A 19109-nucleotide genomic window follows, 5' to 3' on the forward strand; every position below is an offset into this window, starting at 1 on the left:
AAAAAAAGAATTTTAAAATATTAATTAATATTAGCTTATATGCTTTTAAAAAATTAGTAGAGGACGGAAGATTGCATATAGTTGAGTGAAAGCATCTAGAATGAAACCAAAAAACTTTAAATTAGAAAGGATGACTCTGATTTGACAGGAGAAAAAATTAAATTGATTTAAAAGTTTTATAAAGGAAACGAGAAGGAAAATTTTATCAAAAATATTTACCTGTAAAGATAATTATTTAGGAATAATAAATAATCATTTCTACGAAAAGAAAATAAATCAAAATTTTGAAATTAAATATTCCAAATAAATTCTATGAAGGTGTCATCTCGCGACCGCAAATGTTAGCGCGCTTGACGTTTAAAGTTTTAAACAGAAATCAATTTGAAATATGAATATTGAATAGGAATTAAAAATGACTAAATCTCTTCCAATGAACGAAAGATTGCTTCAATTTTATCAATAATGAACGCGAAATTAATAATTTCAATTGTGTACATTATAAAAAGAACAGATTTGAAAAAACCAATATCGAACTGTCAAACTAGTAAAAAAAACAATGTAAAAACATATCCGAAATAAATGTATTCTACCGTCGCAAATAATAAATTGTACAAAATAAAATGAATAGAAAGTTAATAATTAAGAAGAAATGAATTCAGAATAATTTAGGGTCAAATTTTTACAAGAATGAAAATAAATCACTGATAATCGATGACAGCGCCACTGTCGACTAAATCGTGGAATAACCCGATAATGATTTTATTCGAGATATACAAATTATTAAGGTTCACAATATAGAAATGGAACGAAAAGACCTTTTGTAAAATCCATTCCATAATAAGGTTCATCCAGCTGTCCAATTGATTTGGTGTTACATCCACATAGTATGTTTCAATCCAATGGTTCTGTCAAATTTGAGGTTAATAATTCTTGTCATCCAGTAGGTATATAAATGTTCATGTCGATCTCGTCCAAATTTGACATCCTTCCTTCTCCTTTGAAACTTTATTAAATCACTTATAGCATCATATAACACACTAAGAGAATACTTTTAGCTGAAACAATTAATGGTTAACACAAATTCCGATGCCGCGAATATTGACATTTCGCCAATAATGTGGGTATGAAATATATATAGAAGAGATATGTATTGATGATAAATGTGCAAATTGTATTTCAAAATTAGGTGTAAGCCATATATAACACTCTTAGTGATAATTTGCGAAGGAATAATTGTAACTCACAACACAAAATTAAATAAATTCCACAAGGACAATAATAAAATTGACATGACGTATTGATTTATCATTTAGATCGCCATTGTCCTCGTTCCGTACTGCGTTCACGACTAAATGCGTGTACCACATAAGTCAATAAAAGACTAAATAAATATATGAAATATAACACACATGGTTACGACCACCGAACCAGAAAAATTTAAGAAAAATATTACGCAAATAATACGTTTTAATTTGTCATTAATTAATTTATAAGTTTAATAAGTTATAAGAAATAGAATAATTATCAAAGTGCGTCTAAAATCACGGCCGATGCGGATTCCCTTGTACTGCACGACGGTAAACCAAAAAATTCAAAAGTGAGCCGGTAAAAATCGGTATAATCAGGACGTAATGACTCTGAAAAAAAATACAGTTACGGTAACAATTATTGTATGAAATCGTGACTAGCAAAATTTAGATTTTTATTAACGGAACAAATTAAATTTAAAGAAAATAGAACAAAATAACGCATGAGTTCGCAATCCGAAACAAATAACTGTAGTCTTTAAGAGGTAAGTCATCGTGTTTTGGAAAAGAAATATTTAAAAAGAAACACGACGCCGTTGGGTGCCAATATCATATAGTGATTTTTGACAGGGGGATTTAGGAAGGATGGGATTGGGATGTAGGGAATAGGTGGGAATGGTGGCAATTGATCGGATTGTCACGTAGGGAAAAGAGGAGTGGATATGGGATATGGAACGGGATAGGATAGGGATGAGCATGAGACTCGGGGAAATAGGATGAAGCAGGGTCGTGGGTAGATTGACTTTTACCTCTTAGACCTCAGTTACCTGTCCGGTTACTTCGCTCATTCGTGTGATGTTCCTGTATAATAATAAAGTACATAAAGATGGAATAAATATAAATATCTCGGATTTGAGCGCCACTCTATGATGATGCATAGAGACAATAGTGATAAGGATAATTAAATGAAAAGCAAGTACAGAAATTTCAACAAATGTATATTAATAAATGAGATAACTTGCGGGCTACAGTGTATAAGGATGTATAATTACTCAAGTGAATCACGAGCACCTAATGCGATATAATATTTAAACAAATTAGAACAAAAACCCAAAAGCTAGTTCGGAACAAAGACTAATTCGGTGGACCGTAACATAAAAGAACAATAAATACCAATTACACAAAAGGCTCTTCAGCCTTTTCGCTGCCCTTGATTCCTTCCAGGACGGAATCGAGGAGTGCGTCTTCAAACGTGTGGGGACCGTGGGTTCCTCCGATCTCCTGGCGTGGGGGGGACGTCCTTCGGATGGCCATCGTCCTCGTCTCCAAAACGTCAGGAAATCGAAAGCCCTGTGCCTCGGGTCCGAGGCTCGGAACTGGCCAAGACGTCTGCTTCCTTCGAACGATCAAGACTGAGAGATCGACTCCTGCTTCGCCTTCATGTACAAAGCCCGCTATCTCGTTTAGCGCCGGAAATCGTATCACGAACTCTGTACAAACTATCCCGTGCGCAGGCGTGATCCGGTCGTACTTTTGCGTAGTGTTGCCCTCGTAAAGACTTCCTTGGCTTAGTGTGTTATGTTATAAAATAACATGACACTACTTAAAATAAATTAGGATATCGGACTCCCAATAACACATAAAATGCGTAGGTACCTACTTTAAATTATTTATTTATAAACAAAACAATAATTGAAAAATTTCTTGAAATAAGTATGAGTAAAAGTAAAAATAATTAAGTACTAAAAAGATTGGCATTCTCTTTCCTCCACATTTTATCATCCGAATGCAATTATCTTTGAGTCTGTTTCTATATAACCTTTTAACCACTTCGATAGTGGAAAACGTTGATTCACATAAATAACCTAGAACAAAACAATGCCTTTACTTTTAGCGCAATTCGAACTAAAATTGTATTCTTTTCTCTTGGGACGAAAGGCCATACAGATTCTACAGTGGCACTCATTGAAACTTAGTTCGAGAAATATTATATGTCGGAGTCCAATAATAAAATTTGAGATCTATAAAAATGATAAAAATATCCTGCGTGAGCTACCGGTAGCTCGCGAGCGACCGTTTGGCGACCCTTGAACTAGTAGGTAAAAAATATGCACCTACATATTATAACATGAAAAATGAAATTCATAAAACAGACTCTGATCGAATTATGGTACAATATTTGGCACCTATATAATAACATACAAAAGTATTATAGTTTTGAAGGCAAACATCAGATAGCATAAAGTACTCAACACATGGATATGGTAGGTTCACTCTGCAACTGTATTACTAATATTAATATGTCTTGATAAAATAATTTACAATCACCAGAATAATGTAACGATCGCTGAGCGGCTTACGCGTCGATCTATAATGTCGCGGGACTCAAGTTCGGATCCTGGGTCTGACAAATACACATTTTAATTATTCAATTTGTAGTATTAATACATCCATTAGAATTTATATTTAATTTGTGTTTGTGGTCAGCGTACGGATCTAATACGTTAAGCAAGAGGGGTTCATCGGATCTTATTTATTTAAAGATGAGGCTGGAGCTAGCATCACGGTCAATGGAGATCGTTAGAAACCGAATCATGATCAATGATTTGTTCGTGTTGAAAATTTGGACGACAATGATCCGAACGAGATGTGGTTTCAACAGTATGGCACTACGCGCCGTACAATGACCGCAAGCATCAACTTATTGAAATTTAAATATGAGGAACGTTTTACTTGTGTGATTATTTGTTTATTTCAGCGTAATTAGGTAAGGCAGGTACAGGTGGCAAATCGAATTCGACTTTTTCCAATAGGTATGTTTCTGACGTGTTTCTAAATTAAAAGGATAACTATTTATAATTATTTACTTTTTAATTACCCTATTGAAAGAAAGAGTGACATAATTTCAAAAGCAATGTTGGTGTTAGTACGATAGTACGATGTGGTTAAGAGCCGGGCCACACCGGGCGACTCTGGTCTCGAGACCAGTCGCGTGACTGGTCTCCTCGGGCGATTTACTCGGACGACTTGCCGGCGACAAGAGAGGCAGCCAATAATAAAAATAATATTGAACGTACACGCAAGTATGCAAAAAATACGTTCTCTCCGAGACGTGGCTTCTCGCGACTGATCGCCCAGTGTGGCAGCACTCAATACATAGCTATATGTTTTCATACATCGCTACCGGTCGCCCGACCAGAGAGACCAGACCGAGCGCAAAACGAGATTTTACTGATCGCCCGACTTTATTACTTGCGCGACTACTGGGCGACCAGGTGTGGCATGGTCCATATAACTGCATGCATCAGTCTGGTCTCGAGACCAGAGTCGCCGGTGTGGCTCGGCTCGAGGCTGTCATACTGTTATTAATGTGAAATTAAGATGTAAGCCAGCTTTACACACACGTGAACGCTCACAGACAAATAGTAGGGGGGGATCCATTTCCAAACAATACCCATAATAACTCAGAAAGTATTGATAATTTTTAATTGAAAGAAAGTAGTCAATGGGACATTATTGTTAATAACCTATCTCCACCCTCGCCATTTAAATAGGATATAGTTTGTTATGAAAAAAACGGTGTTAAATAGCAAAATAGCCCATTATTACAGCGTTTGCAATGAAAAATAATATACCCATCGATTCTTTGCACGTACTTAAACACTAAGCACATTTTTGTAGTCATTTTTAGAAAAAAATTACCCACAGCATAAAATTAAATGTTAAACATATTCGGATATGTTTCTCAGTAGAATGCATAATACAACAATTATTTATGCCAATAACCTACCTGGTCGATTGCTATATTATGACCATTGATATACTACGGGATGAATCATATGCTTCTTAAAATGACGCTCGATTTTCAGCGACTCGGCCAGTGTACTGTTTTAATATCAGCGAACTTAACTCGATATAAGCTCACTTAATATTTGTCTCGAAAACGACCTGGCAATAATTATGAGTAAGCCCGATCTAGCTTGCATCTTACTCTAACTAATAGTCAGCGCATGACGACTTGCTCTGTCCGCTCAGACATGAATTTTTGGTAGCTTGCAAGCTTTGGGTTTCACTATTCCAAAAACGCAAATTTAGTTTTACAGCCAGGGCAATACGGGTGAAATTCGGGAATCCATGTTAACGGTCATAACGCATTATACCTACAAGGAAATATTATAAGACGATATTCGTAATATCTTCTTTTGTGGTACATTTTTAAAATGACACTTGTATGGGAACTCCTCATCTAATAGTACCTATATCACTGTATATGACATATTTAAAGCAAAGATGCCAAGAATGTCACTTAACACTAATTAAACGTGCTTCGTGTTATCGGTTGTTATTAGTGTTTATATTGTGTGCACACCGCTTGCGAACAAAAATATGCGAAGGAAATGGATAAGCTGAACATCCGACAGCTGTCATATTCCGACAAAGAAAAATTATTTTAAGTAACTAATGATTACATTATAATATACGAATACGAAATACTACTAGCAAATACGTCGTATTATATTATCTACATTTGTAAACAGACGTGGTCCTGTGCGAAAGAGACTAGCCTTTCATTCGGTGATAACAGTTTGATTCCTGGTACGGTATGATGCATTATTGTGATATTTTCTCAAAGTATGGATAGATTTTTGATCGTTTCACTTCTACTATTACATTAATGTTTCACTACACTATTGTCATTTAAACTCATGGCATGTTGTAGTGTCAATTAAGAGTATAATAATATATTAGGTAGGTAACCTTGAAGAATATTCATGCTTTCTTTTAAAAACTGAATGCGCATTTGTTAACACAATTGTGAATACTTTCGCCATAACAAAATATGAATCTACTTAGGTACCTCTTTTAAGGGGATACTTTTGATGTCATCGATATTTTCCTGTTTGACTGTCACGTCAAATCGACCTTTGCTCTTGAAGTGATTTAGGTCAATCGATTGGTATGCACCGTCGCTGATGTCCTCCGCCGTTTCGTCAGATATTTCATCGATTATTTCAGTTTTTACTTCCATTGTATACGGTATTTGATATCAAAACTGTCAATAGCTTCACGACCACGTGTGCGTTGAATTATTATGGGTTAATATACAATGGCATAGACTAAAATGGCTTCTACAAATCTACCATAGACATCAGGAGACTGCTGCCATGTATTTTTTCGAATTATTTATAGTACGCAGTCCAAGAAATTATAGTAGTTCACGGTATTTCGGATAAAATTATAGTACTTACGAGCTGTAATCGTTGTTTGATAAACAGTTCGTTTGTTTAATATTATACCTTTCAATTGTTACGTCAAAAAAGAATTTAATAATTTACAAGAAGAACATAAACATTATTGTAGGTTACGTGGTCGCTTGTTTGACACATTCGTAGGTTTTTTAATGTTTTGTAAAAACTAAACCATATTAATTATTATTCCTGATGGCCGATATATTTTTGCATACACAATAAAAACACAGGATATTAGTTTTAATAACTAACCCTAAAATTACACCTGGAATTATCAATATTAATCTCTTGGGCATTAGGAGGCACAATAATTTATTATTGATACATAAGTCCAAGGTTTCTTATCTGTGTCATATTGGTCTACATAAAATAATTAACTGTACCTATCGGAGTGGTATTTTTCTCTTTTGAAAAAGTGTTACCGCAATTTAGATAATAATACAAACAAACTAATAATTATTAAACATCTATATTTTTTTATGATTTTACCGAGGCTTTGACTGCGACTCGCTGTCATAATCACCTCTTCGCTTCTAGAAGGGGATCCATCGATCAGGTCCTCACTCCTATTCTGTTTAATAACTTTACAATTTTGCCTAGCTCTTCCGTCTTACCCACCGCCAGGACACCTTTCAATTCGTCGACATTCTCATAGATATCCGCAATTCGCAACTGTACTCTGTGAAGTTCATATTTAGGGCATTGTAGTGCTATAAAATGTACAATGTCCTCTAAAACATGACAGTCATTGCAGAGTAGCGATTCGCTTCTTCCCATGAGTTCATCAAATCTTTTGCCCATTGTGTGTCCTGTACTTAGCCTCAGTTTTAATTTAAGCTCATTCCTCGTCAAAGGAGACTCTACAAACCAGAGCACCTCTCGTGTTGATGGTAGAATAGACTTACTCCATTTCCCCTTTTCTAATGATGCCCTAGTATGGTGAAAGTCTATCCACATACTTTGGCCCATTTTCATTATAGCCTCATTCCAGTCCAGGTTTTCTGGTATCCACTGATATGGTTACCCTGAATAGCCAGCTTCCTTTGCCAGATCAAAACATCTATATTCTGTAACCTTGTTTTAGATTGAAAATTACATGTAAGAGGGTCGTGCGGGTTATAATACCAAAATATTTTTACCAAGAAATACCTATTGGAAATATTAAAATCGAGAACAGACAGAGTTTTAATTTTTTTTTCACTACAAAATATACCGAAGTCGATCAAAATAAGTGACCAAAATTAATATCAATATCCTCTAGCATTTAAACACAAATTGCCTATAATAGGTAATGTAAGCATAACTATCTATGAGAAAGCCATGAATAGTATCCATGGTTTTTTACAAACAATAAATTAAAAGTACCTACCTATTAATAATTTGTTTGTTATACTTGATCCTTCACTCAATGGGTAGGTAATAAATAATGTGTTCTACTTTATTGTATTAATTTAATATATAAGTTAAAAATAACCGTATACGTTGTCAATGTGTATTTGTTTAGAATATGCTTTTCAGTAATTTGGCCTTAGATAATTTATACGTGTTGTGGCAACACTTCTCTAAAATTAATATACCTTAAATGGATCCTGTTTGTCACGTTGTTCCAAGCATACTTACAATTAATTAAAATGGATGTAAAGCGAGAATGTGATGAAGAACAATCTGATACAGAAGGCAAGCCTTTATTTGATACACAGACAAGCCACACAAACAGCCCGGAAGTTCGCACTCATATAAAGCAGGAGAATGCCAACGATTCAAGTTGCAATTTCGAGGTTAGTTTTTGGAAAATGATATCTTTTACAAACACGTTAAATTGGCAATAACAGCGATACGTGTAATATAATAATATGTTGCTTTTTACAAACAATGTAGGAACTTGCGATGATATTAAACTTTGTTTCAAAAAATTACATGTTTATACAATTTGACAGCTACGATACATCTGTGATATTATAGGTTAGGTTAGGTTATCTACTAATTCATGTTAAATATAGTTAAATATAATACTCGACGCACTCAGAAAACAAGAAATCCCTGGACGCTATATAAATATTTTCAATAATATATACAGTAGCGCAACAGCATCTGTAAATCTCCATAAACCATCGCGCAGATTTCCTATCAGCAAAGGAGTCCGACAAGGTGATACAATCTCACCTAAACTATTTACAGCTACCCTTGAAGACTTATTCAGGCAACTTGACTGGAATGACAAAGGGATCCCCATAAATGGAGAATACCTGAGTCATCTGCGCTTTGCCGATGACATAGTAATTTTCTCGCAAAACTCAGAAGACCTCCAAAGCAGAATGCAGGAACTCGCTGAAGTAAGCAACAAAGTAGGTTTGAAAATAAATGTAACAAAGACGAAAGTCATGTTCAACTGCTTTGCAGGCCAAAAAGAGATCCTCATCAATGGCACTCAGCTCGAACAGGTGAAAAGCTATATCTATCTGGGACAACAAGTATCTATAGATGGATGTATATTTGATGAAATTGTTCGCAGAGTAAAGCTAGGCTGGAGTGCTTTTGGCCGCCTGAATAATGTCTTCAAAAGTGACCTTCCACTGTGCCTAAAGCGCAAAGTGTTCAACCAGTGTGTGCTTCCCGTGATGACATATGCGTGTGAAACATGGACCCTAAGTAAAAGAGAGATCCAGAAACTTAGAGTAGCACAACGTGGTATGGAGAGGTGCATGCTGGGCATAACGCGAAAGGACAAAAAGAGGAATGAGTGGATAAGGAAGCAGACAAGGGTTTGCGATGTAATAGAGTTTATTAAAAGCCTTAAATGGAGATGGGCTGGACACATAGCTCGAAGAAGAGACAATCGTTGGACAAATCTAGTCATCCAGTGGTATCCAAGAAGTACAAAACGTCCACAAGGTAGACCTAGAGGCCGCTGGATCGATGAAATGATAAAGTTCTGCGGAAGTACGTGGCAACGCAATGCACAGGACCGAGAGAAGTGGAAGCAACTTGAAGAGGCCTTCATCCAGCAGTGGATAGATTCAGGCTGATGATGATGATGATGATGATAATTATTATACATTGTTATATGGATGTTACGAGAACTGAAACTGGTTTTACACTGTTTACAAAATATAATAATTACTTCTTTCAGTGCCTAATGGCTGACCTCTCTAATATAAAATCTGAGACAGATGATCAACAAGCCGTCGTCAAGCGTGAGATTATTGAAGATGTTTCACACCCGTTATATGATTATGAATACCCTCAACCGGGTTGTTCCTATTCAGATTACAAACCAATTGTAAGTAGACATCATGTGTGCTGTCTTATATAGAAGGTTGGAATTTGCAAATGCATCTTTGAACCTCATTACACTATTATTAATTCGCTCCAACTTATTTCATTTGTTGGTTTTAGCTTACACTAATAATATGTTAATATAATATATGTGTAGGTTTGTACACCTTCAGTTAAATGGTGAGTATTTAATTATGATAATTTATACATCACAATCATTCTAATGTAAAGCAATTTTTAATGTGAATAGGTATCTAAAATTGCGATTCACTGTACGTTAAATTAATCTCCCGCGAGTGCCTTTTATGTCATGCAAGGTAAGATACGAGTATTATGTAAAAAAAATAACGTTTATTCTTTTGTCTATGTTACGCCGAATGTGCGAAATTGACGATTACATGAAATGGGAAAAATTTTGGCTAATTCATGTAATAATCAAGCCTGTTGCCTTATTCATGAATTAGGCAAATTATCTGCCGACTACGTGAATTCGCCAGGGTATGGAATTCTTAAACTGTCAACATGACAGTAGAAAAAGTAAATTTAATACGGATGGTTTTATTAGTTCTAATTGGACGTAATATAATATTTTTATTATTAGGTTAGGTTAGGTTAGGTCATGTAATTCTGAATTCAACTGAATGTCCATTTTGAGGTTAGCTAACAAGTGTCGACAAACTATCACAAACATACAATCGACCATTGCACGATTGATACCCAAGCACGAATCAAATCGCGTAAATAGCTTTTAATAAAATTCTTCCGTTAGGTATCATATTATAGTTCTAGATTTTTTTTTGCGCATAGTAAATGAATATGAACGACATTGTAGTTATTTATTGGTATATTTTTATATTATAATCAATGACATTTGACATATTTGGTTAGTTTCATTAGTTGCAAAAAACACCACTGGAGCGCGACCATCTATTTTGACCATAGATAATATACGTAAATTTTGACCAATGCATGATCATTTGACTTTGTTGCAAAAAAACACCACCGTAGCGCTATTATCTAATTTGTCCAATACATGAACTAGGCAGAAAAATTAGCGCTGAATTCACGCACTCGGCAGATATTTTGTCTAATTCATGAATAAGGCTACGGGATCGCATTTTTCATGATTTAGACAAATTTTTGCCCATTTCATGTAAATAGTCAATTTCGCATATTCGGCGTAACATTTATAAAAAAAATTGCTTCCAGCAAAAAGGAGGTTTATCTCACGCATCCCGACGCGAAAGCTGCATGGCCATCGTTACATCCTTTCTTTGAATTTGCATTCCAAAGTACAAAATAAATTACACATATTGTACGAAGACTTGTACCACAATAATTGTATCATATTATTCTGTTTTATGTATTTCCTTTTGGATGTTACATGTTGAGTTCCATATTTTGTTTTAACTTTTTACGGATTATTCTGTAACAATATTGAATTCGTATGTAATACCTTGACAGGGGTAGGGTAGGTACTATGATCATTTCGTCACTGTTCTGGCAGAAGACACTTATTCGAAAAAATGACATATTGAGTTAGTTGTACCAAAATGTTCCTTATTTCATACTTAACCGCCTGGAAACCTTCTTAATAAATAAACAGTCTTTATTTTAAAGTCATCCTTTTTACGATTACTGAATAAACTCACATGATAGACCATTTCAAACATTTTAACAACTTCAAAGTTAAATTACTCTAAATTAGTATTCTCCAGTTAGTATGTTCTGCCAGAACAGAGACGATTTATTGTCTTCATTTTTACTCTCATTTCTTTACTTAATAAATACCGGCATATAATTTTCAACTATAGGCGCGACGAAATTTTGGACTCGCTGGTATTTGGAGAGTGAACGTCGAGGTGTGAATACGTCAATTTGTTCCGTGATGGCGACGGGGGTATTAATTCTTAAATCTTGTAAAGATGACTAAAAACGTTAACTATTTACTTGAAAAAGAAAACATGTCAATATATTATTATTGTTAAAAATAGAACAATAAACAAACATTAAATGGATGCATCTTAGATTTATATGACAAATTATATTTCGTTCGGCAAGCGTCATTTGCACCCGCGACCCGCAATCCGCGCATCGCCTAGCCACGATCTTTTATACCATGCCTCAACTGAGGTATAGCCTTAAAATCGATTCTTTGCTGGTCTACTAATTACTAATTAATTATCACATTTAAATATCATGTTAATTTTATCTAATGGCCAACTAATTCAATCGTGCCAGTCGCAGTGTCAGCTCTAATTGGGTTGATGTCTGAAGATTCTGAAAATCATAAACGTTGAAAAAAAATAATAATTTTATAAAAAGTAATTTATAATTATAATTTTGGCTTTCTAGGTTTCTACTAAGGAATTTTTCACAAGGCATCACGATACAGATAGGAGGAAACAATCCTCGCCTGTTGGAATCGAAGATCAAGTGACGCAGTATTCAGAAGTGACGATAGACGAACAAAACATTAAAAACGAAATCTTTAAACAAAATACTCCGAAAGAACTTCGACTTATTCTGACGAGGGTAATATATTTCTCACGTATTTAATTTTTAAGCATTTGCACAATTCTGAATGCGGAAGTATCCTAACATGATTGCTGATCAGCGACTTAGTAATCCTTAATCACATGAAATATAATATCCTCGCTATTATTTATATCAACAGGTAGCGTATTTAAGCTTTAAAATTAATGGACATAGGTATCTATTGTGTATCTTTAGATAGTCGACAGTGCCTAACATTTCAAAATGATTTGTAGTATCTGGCCACCGCGGAGTTCTTCACGAAGTGCATTCTGTACGTCTGGTTTTGCGCCACTTTTTCGGTTTGACGATTTATTATAATAATATGCTGTCCAGTGTATTGTTATTATTAAGATAGGGTTTTTACTAATTGGGTTTTTTACTGACACTTCAGCTATTCATAATTTGTTTATTGTACTTTTTGTTGTAATTTCTGACTAAATAGGTAGGTAATGGAGTTTTTACCTACTTTATTGTATTGTTTTATTATATAAGGTAGAGTTAAGGGTGTTCGTTGTCAGTGTGTGTTGTGTCAGGCGAAACCCGGGTCGCAAAAAACGACTTAAATGGAATAGTACAGAGCTTGAATCCATTAGAATTTATTTATATATATTTATTTATTTAATTTGTATTGACTTATAAAAGTCTTAATAATGTCTTAATAATATAGAGTCGCTAATTAGAAAGTTGAAGAACAGCACACGTAATTAGGATGTAGTCGCGGCTTCTCATCAGGTTTAACCAGAAAAAGAAGAGATACGCTGCGCGGATTAAAGTTTTACATCTCAAATAGTTACATCTTGAATAAAAGAAGTTAATAGTTTGCTCACATAATGAACCCTTAGCTCATCGACTGGACTTGTAATAATGTAAGTTTACACTTTATGGTTATATCATCCAGTTTTGAGCTATACAAACTATGATTTTTCATCTGTACTTATGTTTGGACATACTCGTCTAAATGATAGATACAAAGTTATAAAGGCTTAAGATTATCTTAGTCTATTAGTTAATATTATTATGTTCGCCTTATATCTATGTTTATATAAATTAATTATGGCATCACAAATAATTAATGTGCAAGAAAATTTTAATTAATTCTGTTTTAGCATTACGGTATTATTTCGCTCACTCGTATAGAGTTTATCTATGAAAAATTGCCCACCTAGTGTATGCTCTTTCCACTCACTGCACCTTATACTTCAAACAAAAGGTGAGTGGAAAATTGGCCCGAGCGCTGGCTCTGTCTGACATACGGAGTAATATAGCTATTATAAGAAGGAGAGCTTGCACTATATTATTAAATTTACGTAACTTTGCACAATAATAATACATATTTTAAAGATGCAGTATTCTGATACGTCATTTGATTATAATATAATGGCAATCATATAATGATTATTAATTTAATCGATTCTATACATTGAGTAATGGCATATTAAATTTGCTCGGTGAACTTATGTTAACAATACAATTAAACATTTTAATACATAATTCGTTATGCATACCAGTAATACCTATAAATTTATTTATTTAATCCTATATACTTCATCTATAATACTTACCGCTTAGGTCGACTCTTGGCATCCAGAGCCCATCCTGAGTAGTTGTTAAACCGGTCAGTATAAATTGCGGGACTTACTCCTTGGTTCTTACTTTGTTTTTGTTATAGGTGGTAAAAGTAATTTTATTTAGCGACAGGATTTATTATAAGGCTGAAATATGCAGTTATGTCGTCATAATTTCACGTCCACGAACACCAACTGAAGGTCAGTGCTCTTGTGTCTGTGTCACAGGCCTATGCACACCCTCCAACGACACTATTGTCAGTTTACTCTCACTTCGTTATTTAATAATGTCTACAAAGAAAACTGAAAAGGAAAAAAAACAAATGGAATATTATAACACATACTAATTGATGATATTGATTTTTTCTAGGTTTCTACCAAGGCATTTTTCACAAAGCATCACGATGCAGGCGACAGTCAACAATCCTCAGATGATGGAATCCAGGATAGAATGATGCAGCATTCAGAAGTCACGATAGATGAGAAAGACATTAAAAAAGAAATCTTAGAACGAGATACTCCTAAGGAACTACGCCTTATTCTAAGAAAAGTCATCCATTTCTCACGTAATTTAATTTGCTGCATTTGTAGCGCAGTTTTTGGTAGCAGAAGTGCTCTAAAAACTCACAAAATTGCTCACATGGACGTGATTGATGATCAAAATCAAGTCACAGTATTTTCTCAACATAGTAATATTAAAGCAAATAAAAATGCAAGTACTGGTGAAAAACCTTATGAATGCAATGTATGTTCATACAGATGCTCGCGACTTGGTAATCTTAAGATACATAAATTGACACACACTGGTGAAAAACCTTATAAATGCAATGTATGTTCATATAGATGCTCGCGACTTAGTAGTCTCAAAACACATAAAATGACACATACTGGTGAAAAACCTTATAAATGCAATGTATGTTCATATAGATGCTCGCGACTTAGTAGTCTCAAAACACATAAAATGACACATACTGGTGAAAAACCTTATAAATGCAATGTATGTTCATACAGATGCTCGCGACTTGGTGATCTTAAGATACATAAAATGACACATACTGGTGAAAAACCTTATAAATGCAATGTATGTTCATACAGATGCTCGCAACTTAGTAGTCTCAAAACACATAAAATGACACATACTGGTGAAAAACCTTATAAATGCAATGTATGTTCATATAGATGCTCGCGACTTAGTAGTCTCAAAACACATAAAATGACACATACTGGTGAAAAACCTTATAAATGCAATGTATGTTCATACAGATGCTCGCAACTTAGTAGTCTCAAAACACATAAAATGACACATACTGGTGAAAAACCTTATAAATGTAATGTATGTTCATATAGATGCTCGCGACTTAGTAGTCTCAAAACACATAAAATGACACATACTGGTGAAAAACCTTATAAATGCAATGCATGTTCATATAGATGCTCGCATCTTAGTGTTCTTAAAAAACATAAAATGACACATACAGGTGCAAAACCTTATAAATGCAATGTATGTCCATATAGATGCTCGCGACTTAGTAGTCTCAAAATACATAAAATGACACATACTGGTGAAAAACCTCATAAATGCAGTGTATGTTCATATAGATGCTCGCGACTTGATGATCTTAAGATACATAAAATGACACATACTGGTTAAAAACCTTATAAATGCATTATATCTACGTTTATGTAGATGCTCAACAGCTAGTAGTCTTAAAAATCATACAAAGACATACTAATGTTAATAGCCTTCTAATTATAATGTATGTTCGTATAGATACTCGCAAACTTACCCATTATTTTATATTTATGTTATGACGTTTATGAAGACGTACCACTTATGCAGTCTGTCAAACATCATGTTAAACTCCACAAACTCCATAAACTCCATAAACTCCACAAAAATATTAATATCGCTCAGTTTTCATTCCATTTTTTTACACGCGCAACAGTGGCAGTATTTTATTAACTTTGTGATTATCTACTTACTTGAGTGCAGTAATAAATGGTTTTGCACAAATTACCATAATTTTCAACTAAATAATAATGATGTGTAGTAGGTATTTATTATTGGCTCGTGTTATCTATATATCGTGTCGGATTGTCTTTCTATACACCCTGCATATTGGAAAATAATTTTGTTATATCAATATGTATTGTAAAATTCTTGTAGCTAATTTAATTAATTTATACTATATCTCAAGTAGGATTTTTTTATCAACTTTGTAGGTACCTGCCTAACTAGAGTGTACTTAGTAGTACCTAATCACCTAGAATTATTTTAAATGCCAACATTGAAAAGATCTGATGCTTCATTCATAATAACTATAGGTGGTGTTACGTTGCTGGACTTTGTGGTCTTATACCATTATCCATCCTTGAGTAATTAATTAGCGTAAACACGTTCCCTGACCTTGTAGTCAAAAGGCTGAAAACATAATAATATTATCGATTTCCTTCTTCAGATAAAAGTCGTATGCATTGAGTATCGAGCTGGTATACGAGGCGTAGAAGTAAACGGTAACACAGGGTGAAAGATGAGGAGAGTACTTATCTAGTAATAAGATTGAATAATTTTGTAAAATGTCTACATAATAATATAAGCTAATTGATAAACATATAAGTATAACGTAGATGAATACATGATAGTGCTGACGGAAAGAAGGAGACGAAAGCTAAATAATATCAGTAGGTTATAATAATTATATTATAATAATGTTTGATCTGGTATTATTTTGAATTGTAAATAAACACCATTATGTAATTAGGCATGTGTATTAAGATATGAACCTTATATTCATTATTAATAAGACTTGTACTTAGACAATGTTGGAAATATTTGTAGATATAAGATTGTATGTATTCGGATAATAATTTTGATGCCAACCGTTAGCCAATTAGAAGCAGAGTTACACGGAGTAATTTATCTCTGTTAAAGGCGCCGGTTCTCGCGGGAAGGGCGGTTAGAGCCTCAGACTGAGATGCACGTAATATGACCTCAACGGTTTGTTAAGAAAGATAGTGCAAAGTTACAGCCGACGCCGGTCGCTGCAAAGATTGTTTTAATTATCCGGATAAATTAAAGTAATCGCTAGGTGTTTAAGTGATAACTGAAATATAATAATAATTATTATAAAATAACAATAAGAATTGTAATCCAATAGCCACAATTGTTGATTAAGAAACAATGAGGAATGTAATTCAAAGCAATAATAATTGTAAAGAGCAATTCGTATTATGTTATAAAACATTAATTAGGTATCTAAAAAATAATAAATATTAAGAACCTTGTTATAAAGTATTTTCGTATTCATATTAAGTCATAAATTAATACTAAGATGCAAGTGTAAAGGAATATTATAAAAATATCTGGTGAAAACAATATACGAAGTAAAGCCAATCCTGGTGTTTTATTTAATTCTGGACCCGTGCTCCTTTATAGTATTAAATTACAAAGTTAAACTAACAATTTATTTCACTATTAATTTATTGACACCATAAGTGCACACCAACACCCTGAGCTAGCTTTGAACTTGAGGGTAAGTACATCAGTAGGTGCGTTACGTTCTGGTCTATTAAGTCAAAACTAAAACGTTAAATAAGAAGAGGGTAAGGCTCTCTATGTGTGGCTGTAACGGGGACCATGAAGATATCCTGTGGGTCTATTCTATACTTATCGACCGCTAAAGTGATAAAGTGATAAATATTATCAAACTTAGGGTAGGTTTGTATCAAAATATTAGCACTTATTGTAACAATTACACGAAGCTGGTTTTTATTGTTGCAATAAGTGCTATATTTAACAGCACCTATCTTGCTGCTGTTAAAATATCGCACTTATTGCAACAATAAAAACCAGCTTCGTGTAATTGTTACAATAAGTGCTAATATTTTGATACAAACCTACCCTAAGTTTGATACTATTTATTACTTTAGTGTTCGATAAGTATAGAATAGACCCACTGGGCTGATCATATTACTAATGTGAAATTTTTAACAGCAGAAAATAAGACAAAATAACTTATAAATAGGTAGGTAACTAAATCTATCAAGCACAGAAAAGCTGTATATTTTGACCATATTTAACTTCAATGAGAAGTATGATTTGACTCCTACTCTATTTTCTGTTGCTCAGTTTATTGAGGAATGCATGGAATCAACCTCGTTTGTGCATGACCTATAGCCAAGTTATAGTCGGTAGGTAAGTTCCCAATGGCATTTAGATAGGTAGGTACTAACACCGACAGAACTGTCTGCCTTCAGCAGACGGCTCCCATAGAGTACGAAAAGACCGGATAATCGCACTCCAGTATATTAGTCAGCTGATCTTGAGTAAGTAAGTGACCATCTTGCTAGCTACCAGTCGAATACAATGAAAAAATTCATTAATTATAATAATATTAATTGCATTAATAATAAAAATCATTCAACCTTACAAGGTTAAAAATAGCGCTATCTTTTAACATTATTCCTTATGCTAAATTTCTCGCGTTTATTTTTTTACGTTCTCTCGACTGGACAGCTTTCTTCTACTGACCTACGACCTACTATCCCAATCTTCAGACCACTCTCGTGGACGATGCGATGCGATCGGCAACGCAATTCAAAAACATCCAACGTTCCTCGCCCAATAGCTAAGTCCACATTTAGTCACTACAACGCCGACTTCCTCTTCAACTTGTAAATTCTGGTTTTACACCGAGACGTTTTGTGCATGCGCAGAGGAGATGAATCCGTTTTACTGTCTACATTCGTTCATCACAGCTTTCACTTCGTTGAGTCATAGATTATACATCGAAATAAATTCGCAGGTGATGAATAAATTTATTGAAGGTTTTTACAGCGCCACCACGGAGCGTACGGGAAACTAGTGTGAAAGGTTAAAAGAAAACAATCAGATTTGGAATAACAATTACTTAATTATATTAGTTTTTTTTTTAACTTATTGTCACAATCATATTGGTTATAATATATTCTCTCAGAAATTATTTTTCAAAATTGTATATGTTAGGATGTATAGGATAGATAGTGATCACACAGTCTCAAATTATTAATAATATCAAATAAAAGCAAAGAATAATAATTATTTTAAATACTTTTACTCACCAATGTAATTATCACAAAATTAAATACTTATATAAACCTCCACCCATATACCTACTTAAAAAAAATCTTCTTCTTTTTTCTTCTTCTTTGCCCATATCCGCCCCTTAACTGGAGCATATGGACACCACGCGGCG

General features: G+C 34.0%; 1 protein-coding gene across 1 annotated transcript; it reads left to right on the forward strand.

The window, feature by feature from the left end:
• Positions 1-10077: 10077 nt before the first annotated feature.
• On the forward strand, positions 10078-14441 carry LOC147068843 (uncharacterized; the record flags this gene model as incomplete). The annotated part of the gene is made up of 3 exons (XM_085951725.1): positions 10078-10089; positions 12128-12307; positions 14246-14441. Coding segments are annotated over exons 1-3 (388 nt in total), but the record flags the coding sequence as incomplete, so codon positions are not given.
• Positions 14442-19109: the final 4668 nt, after the last annotated feature.

The sequence above is a fragment of the Rhyacophila brunnea genome, unplaced genomic scaffold (assembly GCF_057557595.1).
Source record: "Rhyacophila brunnea isolate RB1 unplaced genomic scaffold, BYU_Rbru_1.0 scaffold_244, whole genome shotgun sequence".
NCBI classification, from domain to species: Eukaryota; Metazoa; Arthropoda; class Insecta; order Trichoptera; family Rhyacophilidae; genus Rhyacophila; species Rhyacophila brunnea.